Below are 24,939 nucleotides of genomic sequence, written 5' to 3' on the forward strand. Positions count from 1 at the left end.
TAAAATATCCAAATTGAGCCAAATTAGCCATTTTCCCTCCCCGATGTCATGTGACTTGTTAGTGTTACAAGGTCTCAGGTATGAATGGGGAGCAGGTGTGTTAAATTTGGTGTTATCGCTCTCACTCTCTCATACTGGTCACTGGAAGTACAACATGGCACCTCATGGCAAAGAACTGTCTGAAGATTTGAGAAAAAGAATTGCTGCTCTACATAAAGATGGCCTAGGCTATAAGAAGATTGCCAGGACCCTGAAACTGAACTGCAGCACAATGGCCAAGACCATACAGTGGTTTAAAAGGACAGATTCCACCAAAAACAGGCCTCGCCATGGTCGACCAAAGAGGTTGAGTGCACGTGTTTAGCGTCATATCCAGAGGTTGTCTTTGAAAAATAGACGTATGAGTGCTGCCAGCATTGCTGCAAATGTTAAAGGGGTGAGGGGTCAGCCTGTCAGTGCTCAGACCATACCCCGCACACTGCATCAAATTGGTCTGCATGGCTGTCGTTCCAGAAGGAAGCCTCTTCTAAAGATGATGCACAAGAAAGCCCGCAAACAGTTTGCTGAAGACAAGCAGACTAAGGACATGGATTACTGGAACCATGTCCTGTGGTCTGATGAGACAAAGATAAACTTATTTGGTTCAGATGGTGTCAAGCGTGTGTGGCGGCAACCAGGTGAGGAGTACAAAGACAAGTGTGTCTTGCCTATAGTCAAGCATGGTGGTGGGAGTGTCATGGTCTGGGGCAGCACCGGAGAGCTACAATTCATTGGGGGAATCATGAATGCCAACATGTACTGTGACATACTGACGCAGAGCATGATCCCCTCCCTTCATAGACTGGGCAACAGGGCAGTATTCCAACATGATAACGACCCCAAAACACACCTCCAAGACAACCACTGCCTTGCTAAAGAAGCTGAGGGTAAAGGAGATGGACTGGCCAAGCATGTCTCCAGACCTAAACCCTATTGAGCATCTGTGGGGCATCCTCAAATGGAAGGTGACGTCATCTGTGACACGAGGGGGCGTGGTCTCCCAATGACGTCATCTGGCGGCCACGCCCCTAATGGCTATATAATAAGCTGCGGAGACCAGAGGCCGGCATAATCGCTGGAGACGTCGTCGGAGGAGGACCGGAGGAAGAAGGACAGCCGACAGCCGACAGCAAAAGAGCAGAAGACCGGAGAGGAGAAGACAAGAAGATTGGACAGCAGAAGGGCGGACAGCAGAAGACCCTCGGAGAGGAGAAGACAAGAAGGGCGGACAGCAGAAGACCCCCAGAGAGGAGAAGACAAGAAGGGCGGACAGCAAAAGAGCAGAAGACCCTCGGAGAGGAGAAGACAGCAGAAGACCCCCGGAGAGAAGACAAGAAGGGCGGACAGCAAAAGAGCAGAAGACCCTCGGAGAGGGGAAGACCCCGGAGAGGACAAGAGCCGGATGAAGATTTTTAATAAATTTTCCAAAACGTCTCCTGTCGTTATTTCCATACACTGCATTTTATGGGGTGAATGAGTAGGGGTACAGTGTACCCCATACCCATTCACATAGGGAGGGGGTCCGGGATCTGGGGGGGCCCCCTTGTTAAAGGGGGCTTCCAGATTCCGATGAGCCCCCTGCCCGCAGACCCCCACAACCACCGGCCAGGGTTGTGGGGATGAGGCCCTTGTCCTCATCAACATGGGGGCAAGGTGCTTTGAGGTGCGGGGTGCAGAGCCCCCCCTGCCCCAAAGCACCCACACCCCCCCCATGTTGAGGGCGTGTGGCCTGGTATGATCCAGGGGGGGTGGGGCCGCTCGCTCGTCCCCTCCCCTTTCCTGGCATGCCGGACTGCATGCTCGGATAAGAGTCTGGTATGGATTTTGGGGGGGACCCCACGCCGTTTTTTCGGCGCGGGGCTACCCTCAAATTCCATACCAGACCCGAAGGGCCTGGTTTGGAACCTGGGGGGGAACCCCACGCCGTTTTTTTCCCCATTTTGGCGTGGAGTTCCCCCTCAAGATTCTCACAGTGCAGGTCGCACCGCAAGTCGGATCACCCTGATCCGACCTGCGGTGTGACTTCCATTCAAATCAATAGGCTCCCATGGGGAACCATTGATTTTGAATGGAAGAAAAAAAACGTATAACGTGGCTTAACGCACGTTAAGCAACGTTATGAAGCCTTATGGAGCCTTTAGCAGCGTCAGACGTTTTTTGCAGCTTGACGCTGGAGCTCCTGAACCCACAGTTCCTGGGTTTTTTTTGGAGCTGTAAAACGCCTATGCCACTTGGAGCTCCTAAAAGCTCTATGTGTGCATGAGGCCATAGAATAACATGGATGGGCGTTCTGCAGCTGCAAAAAAAAACGTCTGACGCTGCTAACAGCAGCTGTAAAAACGTCCAGTGTGCATGAGGCCTAAAAGGTAGAATAAAATATTAACAAAAATGTAAGGGGTGTACTCACTTTTTGTGAGATACTGTATATATATATCCATATACATAATATATACTGAGATGTGGCATTTAGCCCCCGTTCACACTGGGGCGACGCTACTTCGCGCCGCGACCTCGGAGCGGCCGCCACGGACTTCATAACATTGAAGTCTATGGCGGTCGCCTCCTGGTCGCCCCAAAGAAGCTCCGGACCCTTTTTCTGAGTCGGAGCGACTTGTGTCGCTCCTATCAGAACGGGTCCGCAGCTTCCCTATGGGAGGCGACCTGCGGCGACCTGTGAGGCGACCAGGTCGCCTCACAGGTCGCCCCAGTGTGAACAGGGGCTTATTAATAAGACTGTAAAATAGAATTTTTATTCTTCGTTTTCTGTTGTAAAAGATTTACCTTTTAATAACCACTGTTTACAAATGTAATCAATCTCATAATACAATATAGTACAAAGTGTCTGCACCTGATTGGACCTTCTCGGATTAAGAAATATTGGAATATCCAAATATGATTATCATACCCCTTCCTAGCAGCACCTTGCGTCATGATTGGGAAGATGATCTGCTGAATAGTTACAGGCCAAGCCTTCCCAGAAATCACTGAAAACTGACAGTAGAAATTTATAAGACTTGACACAAGCTTGGCACATAATGTAGACAGTTCCAATTGTTTCTAATTATTATTCCAGAGTTTGGTGGTGATTGCATGGTAGCAGGTGTTATGAAATTCAAGAACTGAATACGTCTGAGAAATGTATGCTTCACCATTGCAGATTCTGAAACACCACGTTACGGGACTGTGTTCAACAAAATGAAGAGATCACTGGAAAAAACGAGGCCGGATATGCTGATATTTGTGGTCACTGCTGTAATTCATTCCTCCTTTTCTAACCTGGGCTACATGTCCTAAATGACCTGAACATTATCGGGCTTAGCAGCTATTCCCTCACGACCTATCTGTTCTTGTAGATACCACTTCCACTTAAAGCGGAGTTCCAGCCACAAAATAGACATAAGCGATTTTGTGGCCATCCGCTTGCTTTTCTTCACCTGAAAAGGAATTGGATAGTTAGGATTTTTTTTTTTTACTTACCTTGTAATTGAAGAAAGAAATACTCACCTTTCTTCCACTTCCTCCCTCGGCGGCCGCGGCCCGCGCCGTCACTTCCGGTTTGCAATGATTCCTGGGAGCTGAACGTCATCGCTCCCAGGAATCAATGCGACGGCACCAGACCCGCTCGTCACTTCCGGTGTGACGCCGCATTCCCTGCTAAACAGCTTCTGGGCATGCCCAGAAGCTGTGGAGGAATGCGGCGCCGCACCGGAAGTGACCAGCGGGGCAGGTGCAGGGGCATTCTGGGAGAAGAAGACACGGAAGAGGACGCAGAAGAGGATCGCACTGGCTTCAGCTGCCCACAACAGAGATAGCAGCGCTGGAGAAGAAATTTGCAGGTAAGTGCGAACCGGGACAGATCAGAGGCTAGCCATTGTGGAATGTGCTAGCCTTGACTGTCCCAGGGGTATGTTCATTGAAATTTTTTTTTGTGGCTGGAACTCCGCTTTAGGCATAGTTCCCAGCTGTCCCTGATTTCCAGGGACCATCCCTTATTTGGAACAAAGTCCCTCTGTCCCTCGTCCCCCCTTATTTGTCCCTCATTTTGGTCTGATCCATATAGAGGTACATAAAATGCACTTTTTATCTTTAAAAAAATTTTCCCAGTGCTAAACCTTTCATCCAAATTCTAAATTGCTGAATTTCAAAATTTCAAAAGCCAGTAGAAAGGAATAGTAGTGAGGTTTAAATAATCATTTTGAATTTTTTAAAATATAATTCTTCTTTACGGTGGTTCGCCGGAGCACTCCTGGGGGCAAACGCGCGCAGCAATCGCTCCCCGCTGAAAGGATCACAGAGCGCCCGTGATCCTCCTATAAAGTGTTACAGGTATCTGTGGTCATTTCACAAGCCCATCCCCCATACAGTTAAAAAACACTCCCCTAGGCTCACACTTAACCCTTTGATCGCCCCTGGGTTAACCCCTTCCCTGCCAGTGTCATTATTACAGTAACAGTGCATATTTTTAGAACTGATTACTGTAGTAATGTTACTGGTCCCCCCAAAAGTGTCAAAAATGTCAGTTAGGTGTCCGATCTGTTCGCCGCAATGTCGCAGTCATGCTAAAAAACGCAGATCGCCGCCATTACTAGTAAAAAAAAAAAAAAAAGAAAAATTACATACATTTTTCGCCTAGTTTGTAGACGTGATAACTTTTGCGCAAACCAATCAAAATTTGCCTATTGGGATTTGTTTTACCAAAAATATGTAGCAGAATACAAATTGGCCTAAAAGGATGAAAAAAATATTATTATTTTTTTTAACTTACTGCCACCCGCTTTTTTTTTTTTGGTTGGGGGGGGGGGGGGGGGGTGGACCATGGACCCAGGCAGCACAATGTCTTGGGCCAGCCCTGGTGCAGTTTATTCATGGAAAATTAAGTCTGAATTTTAAAAATTAAAGTGATTCTAAAGGCAGAAGTTTTTTTTTAAATTCCTAAAGCATTCTTTATGCTCTGTGTGCAGCAGACCACCCCCCCCCCCCCCCCCAATATTTACCTGAGCCCTATCTAGAACCAGCAATGTTGCAGGAGAGACTCGGTTGTCCGGGACTCTCCCTCTTGATTGACTGAGACACAGCAGGAGGCTCCATTAGCTCCCACTGCTTTCAATCAAAGTCAGTGAGCCAACGAGGAGAGAGAGGGGGTGGGGCTGAGCTGCGCCTCTCTGTCTGAATACACACACAGAGTAGTGGCTCGGCTCAGGTGCCCCCATAGCAAGCTGCTTGGTGTGGGGGCACTTGGTAGGAGGGAGGGGCCAGGAGCGCCAACAAGGGACCTGAGAAGAGGATGCAAAACCAACTGCACAGAGAAGGTAAGTATAACATGTTTGTTATTTTTAACCAAAAAAACCAAGGACTTTAGTATCACTTTAACCACTTCCGGACCTCCCACCACGTATTTTTGTCACTAATTTGATGTTAAATACCAGTATTATGGCAGCAGATAGCTGCCATAACCCCGGTATTTGTATACGCGGCCACCGGTCCTTTTTCACATAAAAGTGGTCCCGGGGCAGATTTGCCACAGGATCACTTTTATGGGCGGCAGGAGAGGTGCCCACCCCCTTCCGCCGTTTCCCAGTCATTTTCCCTGCTTACCGGAGCCGTCGGTAGCGGGGAAAATGATCCAGTCTTCTCAAGTGCTGTGCAGGAAGTCAAGTGAGGGCAACGTGGACCCCACGCAACTATATGGCCTTGGAGGACCGGAGCGACGTCACACGTCAAAATGTTTATTGCTTTTTAGTGTAGATGTGAGATCTGAGGTCTTTTTGACCCCAGATCTCACATTAAAGAGGTTGTAAACCCCACATTTTTTTTCAACCTGCAAGAGAAACACATAATGAGCTAGTATGCATCGCATACTAGCTCATTATGAAATACTTACCTCAGAAAGAGCCCCCGCCATGCCGCCCGCTTACCTCTATGACGGGCGACATGTCCAGTCGCCCGTCTTCCGGGATCCCGACGGTCACGGCACGGGCCTCTGAAGGAACGGCACCAGCGGCCGTTCCTTCAGAGCGCATGCGCCAGTGACGTCACTGGCTGCATGTAAGGTAAATATCTCCTAAACGGTGCATGTTTAGGAGATATTTACAGTACCTATAGGTAAGCCTTATCATAGGCTTACCTATAGGTAAAAGTGTCAGAGGAGGGTTTACTTCCTCTTTAAAGAGCACCTGCTTATTTCAATTATGAGGGATGTTTACATTCCTTGTAATAGCAATAAAAGTGATCAATTTTTTTTTTTTTTTTTAAAGGGACACTGTTAAAAAAAAAAAAAAGGTAAAATAAATAAAAAAAAATAAAGGGCCCGTCCCTCTGAGCTTGCAGGCAGAAGCAAATGCATATGCAAGTCGCGCCCAAATACGTAAACAGTGTTTAAACCACACATTTGAGGTATCGCCGCGATCGTTAGAGCAAGAGCAATAATTCTAGCCCTAGACCTCCTCTGTACAAGTTTTTAAAGGGTCACCTATGGAGATTTGTAGGTACCAATGTTTGTCGCCATTCCATGAGCATTTGCAATTTTAAAGCATGGCATGTTAGGTATCAATTTACTCAACGTAACATTCTATTTCACATTACGGAAAAAAACTTCACTGTTTTCTAATTGTTTAATTCAAAAAATTTATTTTTTTCAAATAAATTGCATTTGTAAGACCGCTGCGCAAATACGGTGTGACATAAACTATTGCAACAATCTCCATTTTATTTTCTAGGGTCTCTGCTAAAAAAAATATATAATGATCGGGGATTCTAAGTAATTTTCTAGCAAAAATTACTGATTTTAACTTGTAAACATCAAGTGTCAGAAATAGGCCTGGTCCTTAAGTGGTTAAGGGCTAGTTCCCACCAGAACGCGGTGCTGGGAACACACATTCTGTGCACGTTTCTCAAAACGCACTGGATGCACGATCTGCTATGTTGTCAATATAATCCTAACGCCACCCTAAATGAAGATCACAAATGCATTGTACCATGAGATTTGGTGCAGTTTGTTTTTGAAAAGGAACACAGGCACTATTTTTGGTGCAATTTCAGTCCATTCAAATGAGCGTGCTAAAAGTCACAACTCACTGAGTTGCACAGGAATAGCGCAGGAACGTGTTCAGGTGTGATCTGGTCCTGAAAGATCATGTAAGTCACACTGAAAATATCTGCATAATATTACAATATTCTTTATCTATATTATCAAGCAACTTCTGCTATCCTGTACAGATGAATAACATAATAAAGGGGCCATGGGGTTGAATTACTAAAGTAATAGACACTTTACACTTTGCACACTGGGGTGTTTTTGTTATACTTTTTATGAGTACAGACTTTTGTGTATCCCACGCATGGTTAAAATCTTTAGCTTAGTTATTAAAATGAAGTTGTGTTCACTTTAAAATGCAATCATGCGCAATCCAACTTCTTTTCTTTTTAATTCACCTTGCACATGATATGGTATTCATGGTGAACATAGCTTCACCTTATTTATAATCTTTCACTTTGCAAAGTTATTATACACTTTTCCTTTAGTACATAACCCCCAATATATTTCAGGGCTACAATGTCTCTGCTCTATGATGAGATGGAAGACAGCAAAGCCCCCCCCCCCCCTTCATTTACTAAGCTCTGGAGCAACTACCGTCTATTTGCCTCACCTGAAAAGGAATTGGATAGTTATTTTTATTTTTTTTGTTTACTCACCTTTTTATTGAAGATCGTAAATACTCACCTCTGACTGCTTCCTCCCTCGGAGCCGCGGCTCACCCCGTCACTTCCTGCCTCGCGATGATTCCTGGGAGCTAAACGTCATAGCTCCCAGGAATCAATGCGACGGCACCGGCCCCGCTCGTCATTTCCGGGCGACGCCGCATTCCCCTGCTAAACAGCTTCTGGGCATGCCCAGAAGCTGTTTAGGAATGCGGCGCCGCACCGGAAGTGACGAGAGGGGCCGGTGCAGTGCATTCTGGGACACGAAGACGCGGAAGAAGACAGAGAAGAGGACCGCGCCGGCTTCAGCTGCCCACAACAGAGATGGAAACGCTGTGGAAGAAATTTTCTAAGTAAGTATTTCTTCTAAAAGGTAAGTGCGAACCGGGACAGATCAGAGGCTAGCCATTGTGGAATGTGCTAGCCCTGACTGTCCCGGGGGTATGTTCAGCAAAAAATCATTTCTGTGCCCGGAACTCCGCTTTAAGGCTACCACCAGCTCCCTTCCTTCTGGGATTTTAGTGAGCTCCTTCCTATTCCCATCCATAAATCCATCAGGACATTGATGACTGACAGCTGAAAGTCCCACTGCAAGTCTGATTTGCTGTGGGAACTCTATAAAGAATTCACCAAAGTCCCAAGCGTTTGCACAGCCATCACAAATATTCCTTTACCTAATACGTTTATGTCATATAATTGTCATCCCCATCTACTGGCCATAAAGCATCTTTTCCTGAATGAGGTAGTTCAGGAAAATGTTGAATTATAGCCACTAGGCAGAGCTGGCGATCATAGAAAATAAAGGTATTTGGCAAATTGCAGAGATTATATGTGACGGCTGTGCAAATGCTTGAGAAATTTGCACAACCATTTTTTTATACATAGACCCCTATGTATTTCAGATGATTATACTTGCTGATTTGAAAGAGATAAATTATTAAAGCTTAAAAACATACGTAACTGGACATGTTTGTTTTTGTATAATTTGACAAGAAATGCTCTCCAAATATATTTAATTGGTTTAGTTTATATAATATTAAACCCATTGTCTGTCTTTGTTTCAAATACATTTCCAGCAAGGTTTATTTTAGGCCCAATGACGAACTACCATTAGCCTGGGTTCACACTAGGGCGGCTTCAAAGTCGCTCGATTCTGAAGCCGCCCCGTGCAGCGCGACTTCAGCAGGGCTTGCATACGACTTCTCTAATAGAAGTCAATGCAAATCGCCCCCAAAGTAGTGCAGGAACCTTTTTCTAAGTCGGAGCAACTTGAGTTGCTCCAATTAGAATGGTTCCATTGCACTGAATGGAGCACGACTTGTCAGGTGGCTAAGTCGCCTGACAAGTTGCCCTAGTGTGAACCGGGACTATGAGACCCAGATTGGATCTGTAATAGTAGTTTTGCAACTTCTGCAACACAACGAGGTATACTTATACATATTTTAAATAAATCATGTAAAATACTAAAGTCAAATAAAAGAATGTATATAATTAAAGTGTCACGCCAACCGGGGGGTTTTTCTTTTAACTTTGGATAGATTGGGGAAGAATTAAAACCACTGTATTGCCATCTATTTGGTCCATTAGCAGAAAAAAATACTGAATTTCCTATTTCCAGAGAGGAAATGGGTAAAAAATCTCTGTAAAATGACAGGAAATCCCACCTTTGACAGCTGTCACTAGAATAAATGTCCATATATTTATCACTGACTGACTGTGGAAAATTTTGCAATTCATTTGGAAATCAAGGTCCCAAAGTTAGGAGGAAGAATGGAGAAGAACAGAATCCAAGTTGCATGAGGTCCAGTGTGAAGTTTCCACAGTCTGTGATGATTTGGGGAGCCATGTCACCTGCTGGTGTTGGTCCATTGTGTTTTATCAAGTCCAAAGTCAGCGCAGCCCTCTACCAGGAAATTCTAGAGGACTTCATGCTCCCCTTTGCTGACCAGCTTTATGGAGATGTGAATTTCATTTTCCAGCAGGACTCTGCACCTGCCCACACTGCCAAAAGTACCAATACCTGGTTTAATGATCATGGTATCAATGCGCTTGATTGACCAGCAAACTCACCTAATCTAAACCCCATAGAGAATCTGTGGGGTATTGTCAAGAGGAAGATGAGAGACACCAGACCCAACAATGCAGATGAGCTGAAGGCCAACATCAAAGCATCCTGGCCTTCCATAGCACCTCAGCAGTGCCACAGGCTGATCGCCTCCATGCCACGCGGCATTGATGCAGTAATTCGTGCAAAAGAAGCCCCGACCAAGTATTGAGTGCATACTATACTGTACATGGACATGCTTTTCAGTAAGTCAACATTTCTGCATAAAAAATCCTTTTCTTTTATTGGACTTATGTAATATTCTAATTTTCTGAGATACTGAATTTTGGGTTTTCACTAGCTGTAAGCCATAATCATCAAAATTAAAAGAAAGAAATGCTTGAAATGTATCACTCTGTATGTATATAAAATATATGATATTCACTTTTTGAATTGAATTACTGTAGTAAATTAACATTTTGATGATATTCTAATTTTATGAGATGTACCTGCTTTATATTATATATACGCACATTGTGTGCTGTGTGTTTGTGTGTGTAAGGATATGCTTTTTGAGGTCAATTTATTACAATTTAGGGCCTGTTCACACCATATTAGGTGAATGGAATTTTCTTTATCAGATCAATACCAGTCAACCCAAAAGCACATAGAAAACAACTGTTGTGACCTGCAGTGCCATCTGATGACCTGCAGTAAATCACTAGATGTCTGCTGTGCAGCGACCATGAATGAGGTGTGAATTTGTCACACTTAAATAAAATCAAACAACAAAATAAAAATGTAGACAGCACACCTGCACTGTACCTCACTACCTGTTACCATGTACATTAACTGGCACACTAAAACTGAGTATTTACTTACTTACTAATCACCTTACTGAGAATTGGTGATGTAGAAAGAGAAGTAATCTAGATCAAACCTTTCACATAGTTTAGAGTTGTCACTTCCCTTTACGATTAGTTTGATTGTTTCCTGTGAATTGTTGCCGTTGACCTTAATAAATCTGCGTGTTCAGTTTATTGTAAATATTAGTCAAGATCTGGAGAGACAATTCTACATCTGCTCAATGATTATAACGATGAATGGAGAATAAGGGCATGGCAATCATAAGGTACGGAACAATGTTAAAGAAGAATTCCTGGTATGCCAATTTTTACATAGTTACATTAGACCAGCTGGGACCAATGTGGGATCCCCCCCCTGGAAGCAGAAAATGCTTTAAGAAAAAGAATGCCCTAAATGGCACCCGTGGCGGGTGAGTGACCTGCTGTGTTAAAAATATAGCAGGGCAATGACTAGGAAAAAAGCTAGTGGAGATCACTATAATAGCAGTGCCTACTACAGTGATTTTCAGCTTTTCCCAAGCTTTTTTGCCCCAAAAGAACCCCTTAAAATTATTTTCAGGTCTTGGGGAGCCACTGTTAAAACCAAGTTATTGGCCATCAGTGGAAAAAAAAACTCCTTGCATTGATGGCCGGTGGCGAGTGGTCGTCAAAATGCCACCTATAAAGACAGCAAACAAAAATCATTGGTGTTATGAAGCTGGCTCTGCTTGATGGCTTTGGGCCTAGAACTGGGCAGGCATCAAATAAGAGGTTAATTAGCCACAGCGCAAGGAATCCCTAGCGAACTCTGATGGAACACTAGGGTTCCACAGAACCCTGGTTAAGAATAGCTGTTCTAGAGGGATCCCAAAAGGTATGGCACATACATACTTACAATAGTCCAAGCTGGACCAATGTGACTATGTAAAAATTGCCATACCTGGAATTCAGTTTAAGAGCCGGTTCACATTAGCGCGACTTGTCAGGCGACTTGTCAGCCTGACAAGTCGTGCTCGGTCGCGGTCCATTGAGTAGTACAGGACCCGTTCTAATAGGAGCGACACAAGTGGCTCCGATTTAGAAAAAGGGTCCTGTACTATTTTGGAGCGACCTCGGAGCGACTTGCATAGACTTCCATTATGTGAAGTCCCTGCAAGTCGCTCCGAAGTCGTGGTGCACGGGACTGACAAGTCGCCTCCCGAAGTCGTGCAAAGTCGTGTCGCCCTAGTGTGAACCGACTCTTAATTCTAATAATATATATATTACCGATCTGTTTTCTATACAAATTATTGGGTTTATGTAGTGCAGTGGTAATGTAGCAATCAATAACAGCCAAAGAATTATTACTTTCCTTTGGATAAGCAGAACAATAAATAGTAGTTGTTGATTGGCTGCGATGGGTCTTCATCCTTAGTACATCACTCTCTGACCTATTAAATAAACGTGCTTGGCTGTGATGGGTCTTCATCTTTAGTACATCACTCTCTGACCTATTAAATAAACTTGCTTGGCTGTGATGGGTCTTCATCTTTAGTACATCACTCTCTGACCTATTAAATAAACTTGCTTGGCTGTGATGGGTCTTCATCTTTAGTACATCACTCTCTGACCTATTAAATAAACTTGCTTGGCTGTGATGGGTCTTCATCTTTAGTACATCACTCTCTGACCTATTAAATAAACTTACTTGGCTGTGATGGATCTTCATCTTTAGTACATCACTCTCTGACTTTAAAAAAAAATTTGCTTGTGCGATTTCTTAAAACTGACTTTTAGCCACAACTCTAGACTTCCCTACACATTGTATTCAGTCTAAGATCTGACTTTTGTCTCCTAATTATTCCTTACATTGTTCTTGTCATTTCTTTCCTGCCAACTATTTTACAGCTCCTGGACAATTTCCTTAATGGCTTGATTTCCTTTATTCTCCATGGAAAGTAAAAGGAGACAACCCTGTACTGGACACCAGTTGGCACTCCCAGTTTTGCTGATGTCATTCTGGAATTGACGAGACCTGATAGAGGAGAGAAATGCGTTTCACTTCTAGGTTATAAAGTGAAGTGTCAGCAGGACACTAGTGTAAAATGAAAAGGGGTTTTGCATTCGCTGAAAATCTTAAGAGCTGTTTTGTTTTTGCATGTAAAATGATTAATTTGAGATGATAATCATAGGAAAGCTTGAAAACACCAAATGACACATAAGCCCATAGCGTTGGAGATTAGGGATGCTGGGATCTGCCAAGAATATAAAGAAAAGTTGCAAAATGTCAAATTGCTTTTTTTGGAAGAGGATTGTAAGCATTACCAAAAATGCGAACAGGGGTCAGAAGACTTGGATTAATCCTCTGGTTTGGTCGTACTGTATCATAAGCACTGTAATCTCAGCTTATTCAAATTTCCATTGCTCAAACGACTGCGTTCCTGAAACCTAGCACAATGAAAAAAAAAAAAAGCATGATTTAAGCAACCGGTTGAGTCTGACAGCTCTACAGGCCGGCCTTCGAACTGTCACTTTACTATTTTGCTCCAGGCTAATTACACATGTAATCCTTGGAATGGGAGAATGTAGTAATCTGTTTGTAAACAGAAAGTGGAAGAGTTTTCTGTTACATCCAATCAATTTTGCTGATGCATTCGATTGTTTGGAGGTCCACACTGAAAGCATTGTTTAAAGTTGGCCATAGAGAGCTCATTTTCCTGCAGGGCTGAACAGTCAATCGAATGTCTACCTGCCAGCTATAGTATTTCGACAACCACTTTTGTAATCACTGTTGGCTGACAGTTTTCCACCCAACTCAGTTGATTTTTGGATAAACTTTGCTGGAGCCAGGTGGTGCTTGCAGGGCCATGTATGACTTGAATTTTGAACAAATAGGCCGAAATTGAGCAAAGTTTGAGTCATCTATGGCTATCTTAACTCCAATGCATTACAATCATGGCTACCTAAATCAGTAGTCTCCAAACTGCGGCTGGATATGGCCCTTTGCTTGCCTTTATTAGGCCCTTGGGACATTATTCCTTCCACTGATACAAGGCACTATTCCTACTTTACCAATGGGGAGTAATTCCTGACATTGATAGCAACAATAGGGCACTATTCCTAACGATAGGGCACTAGTATTTCCCACTGACACTAATGATGGGACACTATTCTTCCCACTGACACCATCTGCAGGGCCCTATACTGCCCACTGATACCAATAGTGGAGCACAATTCCTTGCCCTTATACCAACAATAGGGCACTATTCCTAATGATGGGGCACTAGTCACTGACACTAATGAGAGGACACTATTTTTCCCACTGACACCATCTGCAGGGCCCTATACCGCCCACTGATACCAATAGTGGAGCACAATTCCTTGCCCTTATACCAACAATAGGGCACTATTCCTAATGATGGGGCACTAGTCACTGACACTAATGAGAGGACACTATTCTTCCCACTGACACCATCTGCAGGGCCCTATACTGCCCACTGATACCAATAGTGGAGCACAATTCCTTGCCCTTATACCAACAATAGGGCACTATTCCTAATGATGGGGCACTAGTCACTGACACTAATGAGAGGACACTATTTTTCCCACTGACACCATCTGCAGGGCCCTATACCGCCCACTGATACCAATAGTGGAGCACAATTCCTTGCCCTTATACCAACAATAGGGCACTATTCCTAATGATGGGGCACTAGTCACTGACACTAATGAGAGGACACTATTCTTCCCACTGACACCATCTGCAGGGCCCTATACTGCCCACTGATACCAATAGTGGAGCACAATTCCTTGCCCTTATACCAACAATAGGGCACTATTCCTAATGATGGGGCACTAGTCACTGACACTAATGAGAGGACACTATTTTTCCCACTGACACCATCTGCAGGGCCCTATACCGCCCACTGATACCAATAGTGGAGCACAATTCCTTGCCCTTATACCAACAATGGGGCACTATTTCTCCCAATGACACCAATGATGGGGTACTATTTCTTCCCCAATTGCTAACAATAGGGCAATATTCTTCCCACTAATACCAAAGATGGGACGCTATTCCTATCACTAAAACCAATGATGTGGCCTTCTTTACTCCCATTGATGCCAGGAAATTTTCTACTCCCACTGGCCAGTCTGGCCCCCTCAAACTCAAGGACAATAAACCAGCCCTTTGTTCAGAAATTTTGGAGACCCTTGACCTAAATGAACTCAGAAACCACTGGCTATTTTTTTTTTTTTTTTTTTTTACTCCACGCATTTATACATTCTAACATATTAAGCAGCACTTAACAAAGTGCATAGAACCTGCTGGTTGGAAAAAAAAAAAAAAAAAAAAAAGCAAAACTAAATGTGTATACCCTGCTTAAAGTAAATCAGAGCACCCAGAAGAAAACTAAACAACCAAGGGGAGAAGATATAAACTTCACATAAGAAAAAAAGATTGTTTCTTGATTGGGGCTTTTGAAAGCTACTTCAGCGTTAAGGCACATAATAGGAAACCTTACTACACCCATAATCTGTCTAACCTAAAGGCTGGTACATATGGGTTTATTATCGTCCAGTATCACCCGGTTTAACAGAAACCAACCAACATTTGGCCAGTGTGTACAGCAACCTGTCCAACAGAAGCTGGCATAACGCCTGGCTTTGTAAAATGAGAGAACCAGAAGGCAACCGGCATATGATCCCATTGACTGCAAGTACTGGCCGGTGTGTTCTGGCGGGGGAGCAGTCCCTCTGTCAGAACACAATAGTTCAGCGGGGAGATTGCTGTACTAACATTGCATAGTTAGTACAGCAAACTCCTCATTTTTTTTTCGTTCAGCCCCCTGGGTTGAAAAAAAAAAACAAAACTACCTGTGTGTACCTGCTTGTACCTGCAGAACGCTGGTTTTTGCAACCTAAGAGCAAAAAATGGGTAAACACCTCAGAATATCCTCTAATGTTTCACCCAAATTTCTTCTGGGAATCATTATCCCAAATTTCCATAATCCAACAGTCTTAGTGGCCTCCACAGTGCACAGAAAAAACATTGCACTAATCTGAAGGTACACAATTTGAACGGTAAGACCGGTCGGTGTACTGTAATACGCTACGAGGGACTGCCTCAACTCTTTGTGTGCTCAGTTTTGGATAGTGGGGAAGGACTAGAACCTCTGTCAGGTTTTTATTGTTTTTCTGGTGACAGGATAACTGGACAAAGTGTGATGGGAAACACAACACCAGTAGGTGATGGGAAACCTCACTGTTAAAGGTTTGCAACGCAACAGCAGTAGGAACATTTCCAGTGTGGACACTTGGCTCAGTGACAACTATTAAAGGTTGGATTTTCCTTTACTTTTGGGGGAGTTTTCTCACTTTCTGTTGTGTTAGTATGACTGGAAGGGAGAGCAACTCGCAAACAGAAGACCAAAATCTTAGTAGATATTATCAACCTTCTCCACTTGATCCAAAAGAAAGAATTTTGGCAGTGGATCCACTATAAAACTACCTTAGATGAGCAGAGCTCTCAACTGGAAACTACGGGAAATGAGCGATTCAATCGTCTTTGTAGCAATCAGATAGCTACTGGCTTTAGAGATACTCTTTTAGCCTATTTGGGTGATGGGTGATTGCAGTACATCCTTTTTACTGTAACTAATGAACATGTGTAGAGTTCATGCAAGTTTACAAATGTACCATTCCATCTAGCACTAAAAAGCTGATGATCACATGCTTTGTCTCTATAAAATTCATCATGATTGGAATGGTAAACACAGGATCTCATATACAGTGCCTTAAAAAAGTATTCATACCCCTTTAAAATTTTCCACATTTTGTCATGTTACAACCAACAACGTAAATGTATTTTATTGGGATCCTATGCAATAGACCGACACAAAGTGGCACATAATTGTGGCACATAAATGTTTTAACCTCAGGCAGCGTGGGGGGTTCTTTACTGTTAGGGCTACAAGATTGTGGAATTCTCTACCACAAGAGGTGGTTTCTGCGGGTAGTATGGTGGCTTTCAAAAGACTCTTAGACGTACATCTCAAGGATCAGAACATTCAGGGGTATGAGAGATGATTACAGCCACACACACCTACACAGGTTGAACTGGATGGACTATTGTCTTTATTCAACCTCAACTACTATGTAACTATGTAACTATGTAACTATTCATCCATCCACCCACCCATTCGTTCATCTATCTATCTATCATCTCATATCTTCAAATAGATTTAGAATCATTGGCCTGTTATTTTTTGTTATTATGCAGTATCTTTTTTAGCGCCAACAGAATAGGCAGTGCTTCACAAAATGAAGAGAGACAGTAAAGTTACAAGACAACTTAAGCCAAGTGTAGAAGGGGCACCATGTGACATTTTATCATGTAGAAATGTCTATGTCATCAGATACCCACAGAGACAAGGGTGCGCCTAATTTGGTAAAAAAGTAACAATTATCTACAGTCTACTAATATCTTTCAGGCAGAACATAAGCCCTGTCTATAAAGAGTACATCAGATACAATACGCATTCTTTAAACTTTGCCAGTCATCATAAAACCGCTGACACAATTGGGGAAGTCACATAAAACTGCAAATGTGCATATTTCAGTGTGCTGTGAGTGATCAACCTTTTGGAAGACTTATTCCTTTAGACATAACATAGAGAAGATATTGCATCACACAAAACGTAGCTACCATTTCTATGTCACAAAGACGAAATCTGGGAGACGTGCCTATGTAAACATGACTGTTTCAGTGACAATGTGTAATGTGACTGATTAGGAGACTTCCCAAAATCCCCTATCCTTAAATCCAAATTCCACACAGCATATGCAATGTTCCATGTAATAATAAAACGGCCGCAGATCTTATCCAATCCAGCCGTGACATCACAACATGACAGTAAAGGAATATAGCCAATCTAACAAACTGCTAGAATATATTCAGAGGCGCTATGTATTTAAATAGACATTCTACAAAAAAAAAACTGGCAGCTCTTATTTTGCACAAATATTTTTATTTCTATATAAAGTATTTAAACTGAACATCTAAATATTTTGGCAAGCACCATACCAGCTTTGTACAATAACATCAAAGCAAGGTTAAATAAACTGACCTTATTAAAAAGTCAATAGCATATTGGGCAGAAAGATAAAAAAAAGAGGTAAACATTAAGAGTCCAATCTGTAATCCAGATTTCTAGCTACTGGTCAGTAGAGTAAATAGCCGTTATCCCCTAATGTCTCTGTTTATCTAAGAGTAATTAAGAATAATCATTTCGCCCAGTTCCTTAATGGGAGATCTGCTCCAGTTCCCTGCCAAACACTTTCTCCATTGGAATCCTATCTAAGGACTTATCTGCCATACTTTATGGCTTTGTAACATAGTAGCTGCCTCTTATGCTGACTAATCAAACTCAAAGTCACAAAGCAGTTCCCTAAAACATAAAAGTTTTGTAGGTTATAGAAACAAATTGTCTCTGAAATCCTGGAGTGAGTGAAAACACGTGCTGGTCCACTGCAAGGAATTCCTGGGATGTCATAAAATCTGTGTTAACCTGTTAGCTGCTGTACAGACATAGTAGTAACTAGCATGGAAGAATATATTTCATAACTCATTATGGTGCCAGGTCAGGTCATCTGCAAAGCTTAGTCTATTTATTCTACATCTACATTGCACTGGGGCTCCCCTTATTATTAGTGACACACGCAATAGGGTCTAGAGTCATTGTGGACTTACTCTGACAGCGGGGGCTCCCTGTGTCATAAATCTGACTACAATTTCACACTTAGTAAACCCCAACTATGAGCTTTCCTTGTTTGCTGACTTGTGGTCTGCTAAATATACCATTGAAAGCATTTTGTTATATCTGTTCAATAAGTGTGGAAAAATACTCGTTGATCCTGCGAGAAACCTTGTGAGCTGATACATTCCTGTAGTGAAAATGCTGCCTAAAGGGCCGCTGATAAGGCAGTACAGACAGCCCTCCTGTACTGGGCCCAGGCCTCATCAGTTCAAAAGGGGGCCCGCAGTACTGCTTTATTGCTGGCATTTGTGCATTGCTGCCAGCTTCTACTTTTTCTTTTCTTACTCCAGTAGTACTGCAGGGGGATCAATTCTAGTCTCTGCGCCCTCTTCCCCCTGCTGTCAGGGACCCCTGTGTGCCTCTTCCCCCCTCACAGTGCTGCCATATTCCCTCCTCTGCTCTCCCACTGGCAGCTGCTGAGGGCACACTGGCAGGTTATTTCAGGATGGTAAGCGGAACACACCACCCTTAAGCTCGGTTCACACTACGTCGCGCCAAATTAGGGGGCGACCTGTGAAGTCGCGTGCAGCACGACTTCGGCGCGACTTGCATGGACTTCATAAAATGAATGTCTATGCAAGTCGCTCCAGGTCGCCCCGAAGTAGTACAGGACCCTTTTTCTAAGTCGGAGCGACTTGTGTCGCTCCTATTAGGACCGGTCCTATACTACTCAATGGACCGCGACGGTGCGTGACTTGCCAGGCTGACCAAGTCGCCTGACAAGTCGTATTAGTGTGAACCGGCACTAAATGAACACAGTGAGCGAACGGTATCGAACGCTCACTGTGGGGTGCAAATATTGCCTTTGTGCTGCTATTCACTTGAATGGGTCTTGTTCAAAGGGGGGTATAATCTCTACAATGGCTGCAAAGGATGGCATCACGGGTGTTGCATTTTAGCAAAAATAGCATTTGCTATTTTTGGAGAAGGGGGGCCCTGTCAGGTAGACTGATTTCTATCAGCAGCCCTGGCTGCCTATGCTGCACTGAATTCCCAAATTCCCAAAATTACCTCTGTGAACTATAGAATACCTCCTCCATATTTCAGGGCTCATTCACATGTACTGTGGTGACCTGCTCTGTCGGCACTTGACAAACGCAAGTCACTGCTTCACACCACAACAGGTCACAGGTCACCATTCACACCATAACACTGGAGTAATGTGTGGTGTAGTGCGAAAAATGCAGATGTGCTAGATTTTCCTGCAGCGCAGTGGATGGCACCACAGGTCACTGCAGTGTCGGGACAAGGTCATCCAGCGCCCAGGGCAAGGATGCCAAGCTGTGTACCCCCCTTCCCTTAAGATTAGGGTCAAGGCACCCTCCTATCCCTGCAATAAACCATTACGACCAGGGCAACTGTCCCTTCTGCCCACCCCTTTATTCCGGCCCTGGGTCACTGCACCACACCCTGTACACGTCCAATAAAATTGTAAAATGCAATGCACTGCTCATCACTACTGCTACAAAGTGGACACTATGCGGGTATGCGTGTAAATTGCATGAGTTCCCACATCCACACGCAGGCAAAATGTGCTACTTTTTACCAGATGCATGGGGGTGCCATTAAATCTGCATCTGGAAATGCAGCATGTTTTGCCTGCGGGTGGATGTGGGAACTCATGCCACTTACACGCATACCCGCATAGGAGTGAACCCAGCCTGCAGCTGCAGTTTTGTAAAGGTGCAGGGGCCTTATCCCTCTGTTTTCATAGGATCAGAAGCACTTTGAAACAAATGGGCTGCTGTGCCCCCACAAACGCAGCACACAGGGAACCCATAGATGTGAACCTTGCCAGAAAATGCAATCTGTCCTATTTTGTTCTAGCACCTGCCAACGGACCATGTTGGTGTAAACTGAAACAATAGAACATAAGGCAATTTGCCTTTTTCTATTCATTGGGCTTGCCCTGGGAAACGCGGCCTGACGCAGCTGGTTTAAGCAAGCCATGAGTCTCCTAATGCTACAATTACATACCTGCTGCTTGCTTGTACTAGCTGATTCTGGAGCTTGTATACCTTACAAAGTCCCTGCAACTCATGTAGGTTCCTACAACCCTAGAACTCAAGAAAGACTCTGCAACAGAAGAACTCTAGAATATAACTGCAACCCAAGATCTTAAGAAAGTTCCTGCAACCAAAGAACCTAAGACAGCTTCTGCAACCCAAGAACTCAAGAAATGTCATGCAACCCAAGAACTTAAAAAAGTCCTTGCAACCCAAGAACTCAAGAAATTTCATGCAACCCAAGAACTTAAGAAAGTCCTTGCAACCCAAGAACTCAAGAAGGTTCTGCAACCCAAAAACTCATAACAGTTCTACAACTCAAGAACTCAAGAAAGTTCTGCAGCTCAAAGACTAAAGAAATATCCTGCAACCCAAGAACTCAAGAACATCCCTGCAACCCAAGATCTCAAAAAAGTTCTGCAACTTAAGGACTCAAGAAAGTCCCTGCTACCCAAGAGCCTAAGAAAGTTCTTGGAACTGAAGAACTCAAGAAAGTTCTGCAACCCAAGACCTCAAAAGGGTTCTGCAACTCAAGAACATTCTGCAACTCAAGAAATTAAGAACGTTCTGGGGCTAAAGAATGCTCTGCAACTCAAAGACCCAAGAAAGTTCTGCAACTCATGAAGAGGTTCCTACATCCCTAGAACTCATGCAACGCAAGAACTCTAGAATTTTACTGCAACCCAAGAGCCTAAGAAAGTTCTTGCAACTGAAGAACTCAAGAAAGTTCTGCAACTCAAGGACTCAAGAAAGTCCCTGCAACCCAAGAGCCTAAGAAAGTTCTTGCTACTGAACTCAAGAAAGTTCTGCAACCCAAGAACTCAAAAATGTTCTGCAACTCAAGAAAGTTCTGCAACCCAAGAATTTAAAAATGTTCTGCAACTCAAGAACTCAAGAAAGTTCTGCAGCTCAAGGACTCAAGAAAGTCCCTGCAACCCAAGAGCCTAAGAAAGTTCTTGCAACTGAACTCAAGAAAGTTCTGTAACCCAAGAACTCAAAAATGTTCTGCAACTCAAGAACTCAAGAAAGTTCTGCAACCCAAGAATTTAAAAATGTTCTGCAACTCAAGAACTCAAGAAAGTTCTGCAGCTCAAGAACTCAAGAAAGTCCCTGCAACCCAAGAGCCTAAGAAAGTTCTTGGAACTGAACTCAAGAAAGTTCTGCAACTCATGAAGAGGTTCCTACATCCCTAGAACCCATGCAACGCAAGAACTCTAGAATTTTACTGCAACCCAAGAGCCTAAGAAAGTTCTTGCAACTGAAGAACTCAAGAAAGTTCTGCAACTCAAGGACTCAAAAGAGTTCTGCAGCTCAAGAACTCAAGAAAGTTCTGCAGCTCAAGACTCAAGAAAGTCCCTGCAACCCAAGAGCCTAAGAAAGTTCTTGCAACTGAACTCAAGAAAGTTCTGCAACCCAAGAACTCAAAAATGTTCTGCAACTCAAGAACTCAAGAAAGTTCTGCAACCCAAGAATTTAAAAATGTTCTGCAACTCAAGAAAGTTCTGCAACCCAAGAATTTAAAAATGCTCTGCAACCCAAGAATTTAAAAATGTTCTGCAACTCAAGAAAGTTCTGCAACTCAATAAATGAAGAAAGTTTTGAAACCTAAGTATGTAGGAAAGCTCTGCAACCCAAGAACATTGGCAGTCAAGTGTCACTGCTTCGAGGTGATCCCCGCTATGATATATAGGTTAGTTATAACTTGTAAAGTTTATGACATTAGTTCTGCTCTTACCTTAAAGTCCCCAAAATCCGGATCGTCGTAATAACCTTGTCCTGACTCATAAGCAGTGTCTCCCTGGATCAATACTGTGTAAAGAAAGAGTAGCGCTACTTCCAGCAAGTGCATTTTCCAGTCCGGGAATGGCTCTAAGTGCTTGCGGCGGCAGTCAGGCTCCGATGCGTTCCCAGTAAAGCCTCCCTCAGTCCAGCAAGCCCCGCAGCATCAGCCACTTCCAAGCAAGCGATCCAAAGTCACAGAAGAAAGTTGTCTCAGGAAACTGGACATCCGAGTGGGTTGCTGCGAGCTAGCCTGCGTCCAGCGAGTAATGCCAGCATGGGGGAGATGGGAGAGAGAGGCTAGAAATGAATTGTCGGGGCAGAGCAGGGCACAGGACGCCCAGGCTGTTCTGCAGTGCTGCCAGGCATAGGGAGATGTCAGTGGGGAATAGAGAGAGCTAATCCAGTAATAGAAGGCATGCAGAGATGGCAGATCTAATGCAGTGTGAGAGAAGAGAGAGCACACACACTATAATAATTCCTCCCTCCTCTCATCCTCTGATTGTAGTGTGGAGTCTCTCCTCCTCCCTCTGCTCACTCATCACCCCTCCTTCTTGTCACTGGCAGGAGGCAGTTCTACACAAGAAACATCTTACTACCATTCGAGTCAGTCTACAGCTCTTCTCATTGAGCAGGGACCTTCCTGGGGACCTCCTAGATTTGCCAACTCTACCAGACTTTCAGGATTCCTCTCTGGGAATGGCTGTGATGATTGGATCTGAATAATGGCAGCATCAGACCTCTTTTCTTCTGCTCAGCTAACTGAATCCTTACATAATAGAGATAAAAGTCAGATCATTCACATGCTGTGGCAATGCATGCTAAAATACTTGCTTTGCAACCTGCTGTGGCAACACAAGCTCTATGTGCAGTGAGTTGTGGTGCCATTTATTACGAAGGGTACCTAGGAGTGTTCCAGGGACAGATAGTTTCTCTTAAAGCGGAAGTATTGTCGCTTTTTTACCTTTTACCTACAGGTAAGCCTATAATAAGTCTTACCTGTAGGTAAAATTGATATCTCCTAAACCTATATATACCTGTATATTTGCCCTGCATGCAGCTGCTGAAACTAGCGGCGCATGCGCTCTGAAGGTTCAGCGGACCTTTAGAGCTCTTTGCCGGCTCCTTGCCGGTGTTCCGTAAAAAAAACATACCCGTAAAAAATCCATACCCTCGTCACTTCCGGGTCACCTACGTCAGCACCTACGTCATTGAACAGCTGAGGAGCTGACTAGTGCGCATGCTCGGAGGGTATGGAATTATCACGGCAGTGTGTGTAACGTTACACCGCACAGCTGTTGCGGCGGTTACATTAAACAGCTCGGCTGCAATATGAGTCATCTCCGCTCCTATCCCTTTCACTTCCCTGATCTGGGCTAGTAAATATAAAAGCGGCGGCGGATGTATGAAAAGATAAATCACGGAGCCGAGATCTCCGTTCATTTAGATTTCATACATCCGCCGCCGCTTTTATATTTACTAGCCCAGATCAGGGAAGTGAAAGGGATAGGAGCGGAGATGACTCATATTGCAACCGAGCTGTTTAATGTAACCACCGCAACAGCTGATGCGGTGTAACGTTACACACACTACCGTGATAATTTCATACCCTCCGTGCATGCGCACTTGTAAGCTCCTCAGCTGTTCAATTACGTATCCGGGGCTGTGAGCATGCGCACTGCTACGCTGCTCAGCTGTTCCTCACAGGAAGTGACGTGGGTATGCAATTTTCATGGGGTATGCTTTTCTAACGTTACACCGGAATGTGACTCACGCGCGCATGCCGAGCCACCGAACCCGGAAGAGACGCTGAGGGAACATGACAGCTCCCTCAGCGGTGTCCAGGCGACCGTGTCGGGGCTTCGTTTTGAGGTAATTCTTTCATAATGAGCTAGTATGCAATGCATACTAGCTCATTATGACTTTGTCCTGCAGGGTTTGTTATTTTTTTTGTTGAGGATACAACCGCTTTAAGGTGGGTACCAGTGGCGGCCCGTCCATTGGGGCGCAGGGGCACCGCCCCCCTATCCATGTGTCCGGCCCCCTAATCTACATGCAGGGCGTGGGACGCATGGATTCCAATTTTTTTTTTTTTTTTTTAAGCACGTGATTAGAGCCGGAGGCTTTAATAGGCTTCAAAAAAGGGTAGGCTCAGGGTGCAGAGCACTGCACCCTGAGCCCACCCAGTTGTGTGACAATAGCGAATGAATATTCGCTATTGTCATACGGATTCTCCTCCTGGCCAATCAGGAAGTGGGCCCTGAGACCCGTTTCTCAATTGGCCGAAAGGAGAAGCCAAGCTATTGGCCAAGGAGGAGGGAGGAGACGCAGGGGAAGCCCGACCCACAGAGGAGACTGATGGGGGAATACGCCGCTGCCGCTGCCTGCCCTCCACATGTCAGTCCAGGGTGAGTGAGCTAGAGACCTGGGGTGGGGGGGGGGGATATGGTGTGCGGGCTGGAGCTGGTGTAGTCCGTCTGTCGCTCACCCCCCGGCCCATGGAGCACCAGCAGCCACTGGTCGGTACACACTAAGAAAATTGTGAAATAATTGTTTGGTTTTTCTCGAAGTTTCACAGGAAGCCAAACCAAGGATGGAAATAATGTATGAAAATTCCCTACGACAAAGGCTTTTTTTTGTTGTTTATTGTTTCTGATCATGTGCAGTCTTTTGTATCAGATTTTTCTAGTACAAAAACAGTATAGATTAAACAAAAATTGTTCATTCTA

The 24,939-nt window shown here is 44.2% G+C and overlaps 1 protein-coding gene across 1 annotated transcript in view; it reads right to left on the reverse strand.

Annotated features, from left to right (window-relative positions):
* Positions 1 to 22,701, reverse strand: part of VEGFC (vascular endothelial growth factor C) — a 230,284-nt gene extending 207,583 nt beyond the window's left edge. The window contains exon 1 of the mRNA XM_082261991.1: positions 22,167 to 22,701. Coding sequence (XP_082118117.1) covers positions 22,167 to 22,280 — 114 coding nt within the window. The 5' untranslated portion in view covers positions 22,281 to 22,701. The remainder of the gene's footprint in view (positions 1 to 22,166) is intronic.
* Positions 22,702 to 24,939: the final 2,238 nt, after the last annotated feature.

This window comes from Pelophylax lessonae, assembly GCF_965119305.1.
Source record: "Pelophylax lessonae genome assembly, chromosome: 1".
NCBI lineage: Eukaryota > Metazoa > Chordata > Amphibia > Anura > Ranidae > Pelophylax > Pelophylax lessonae.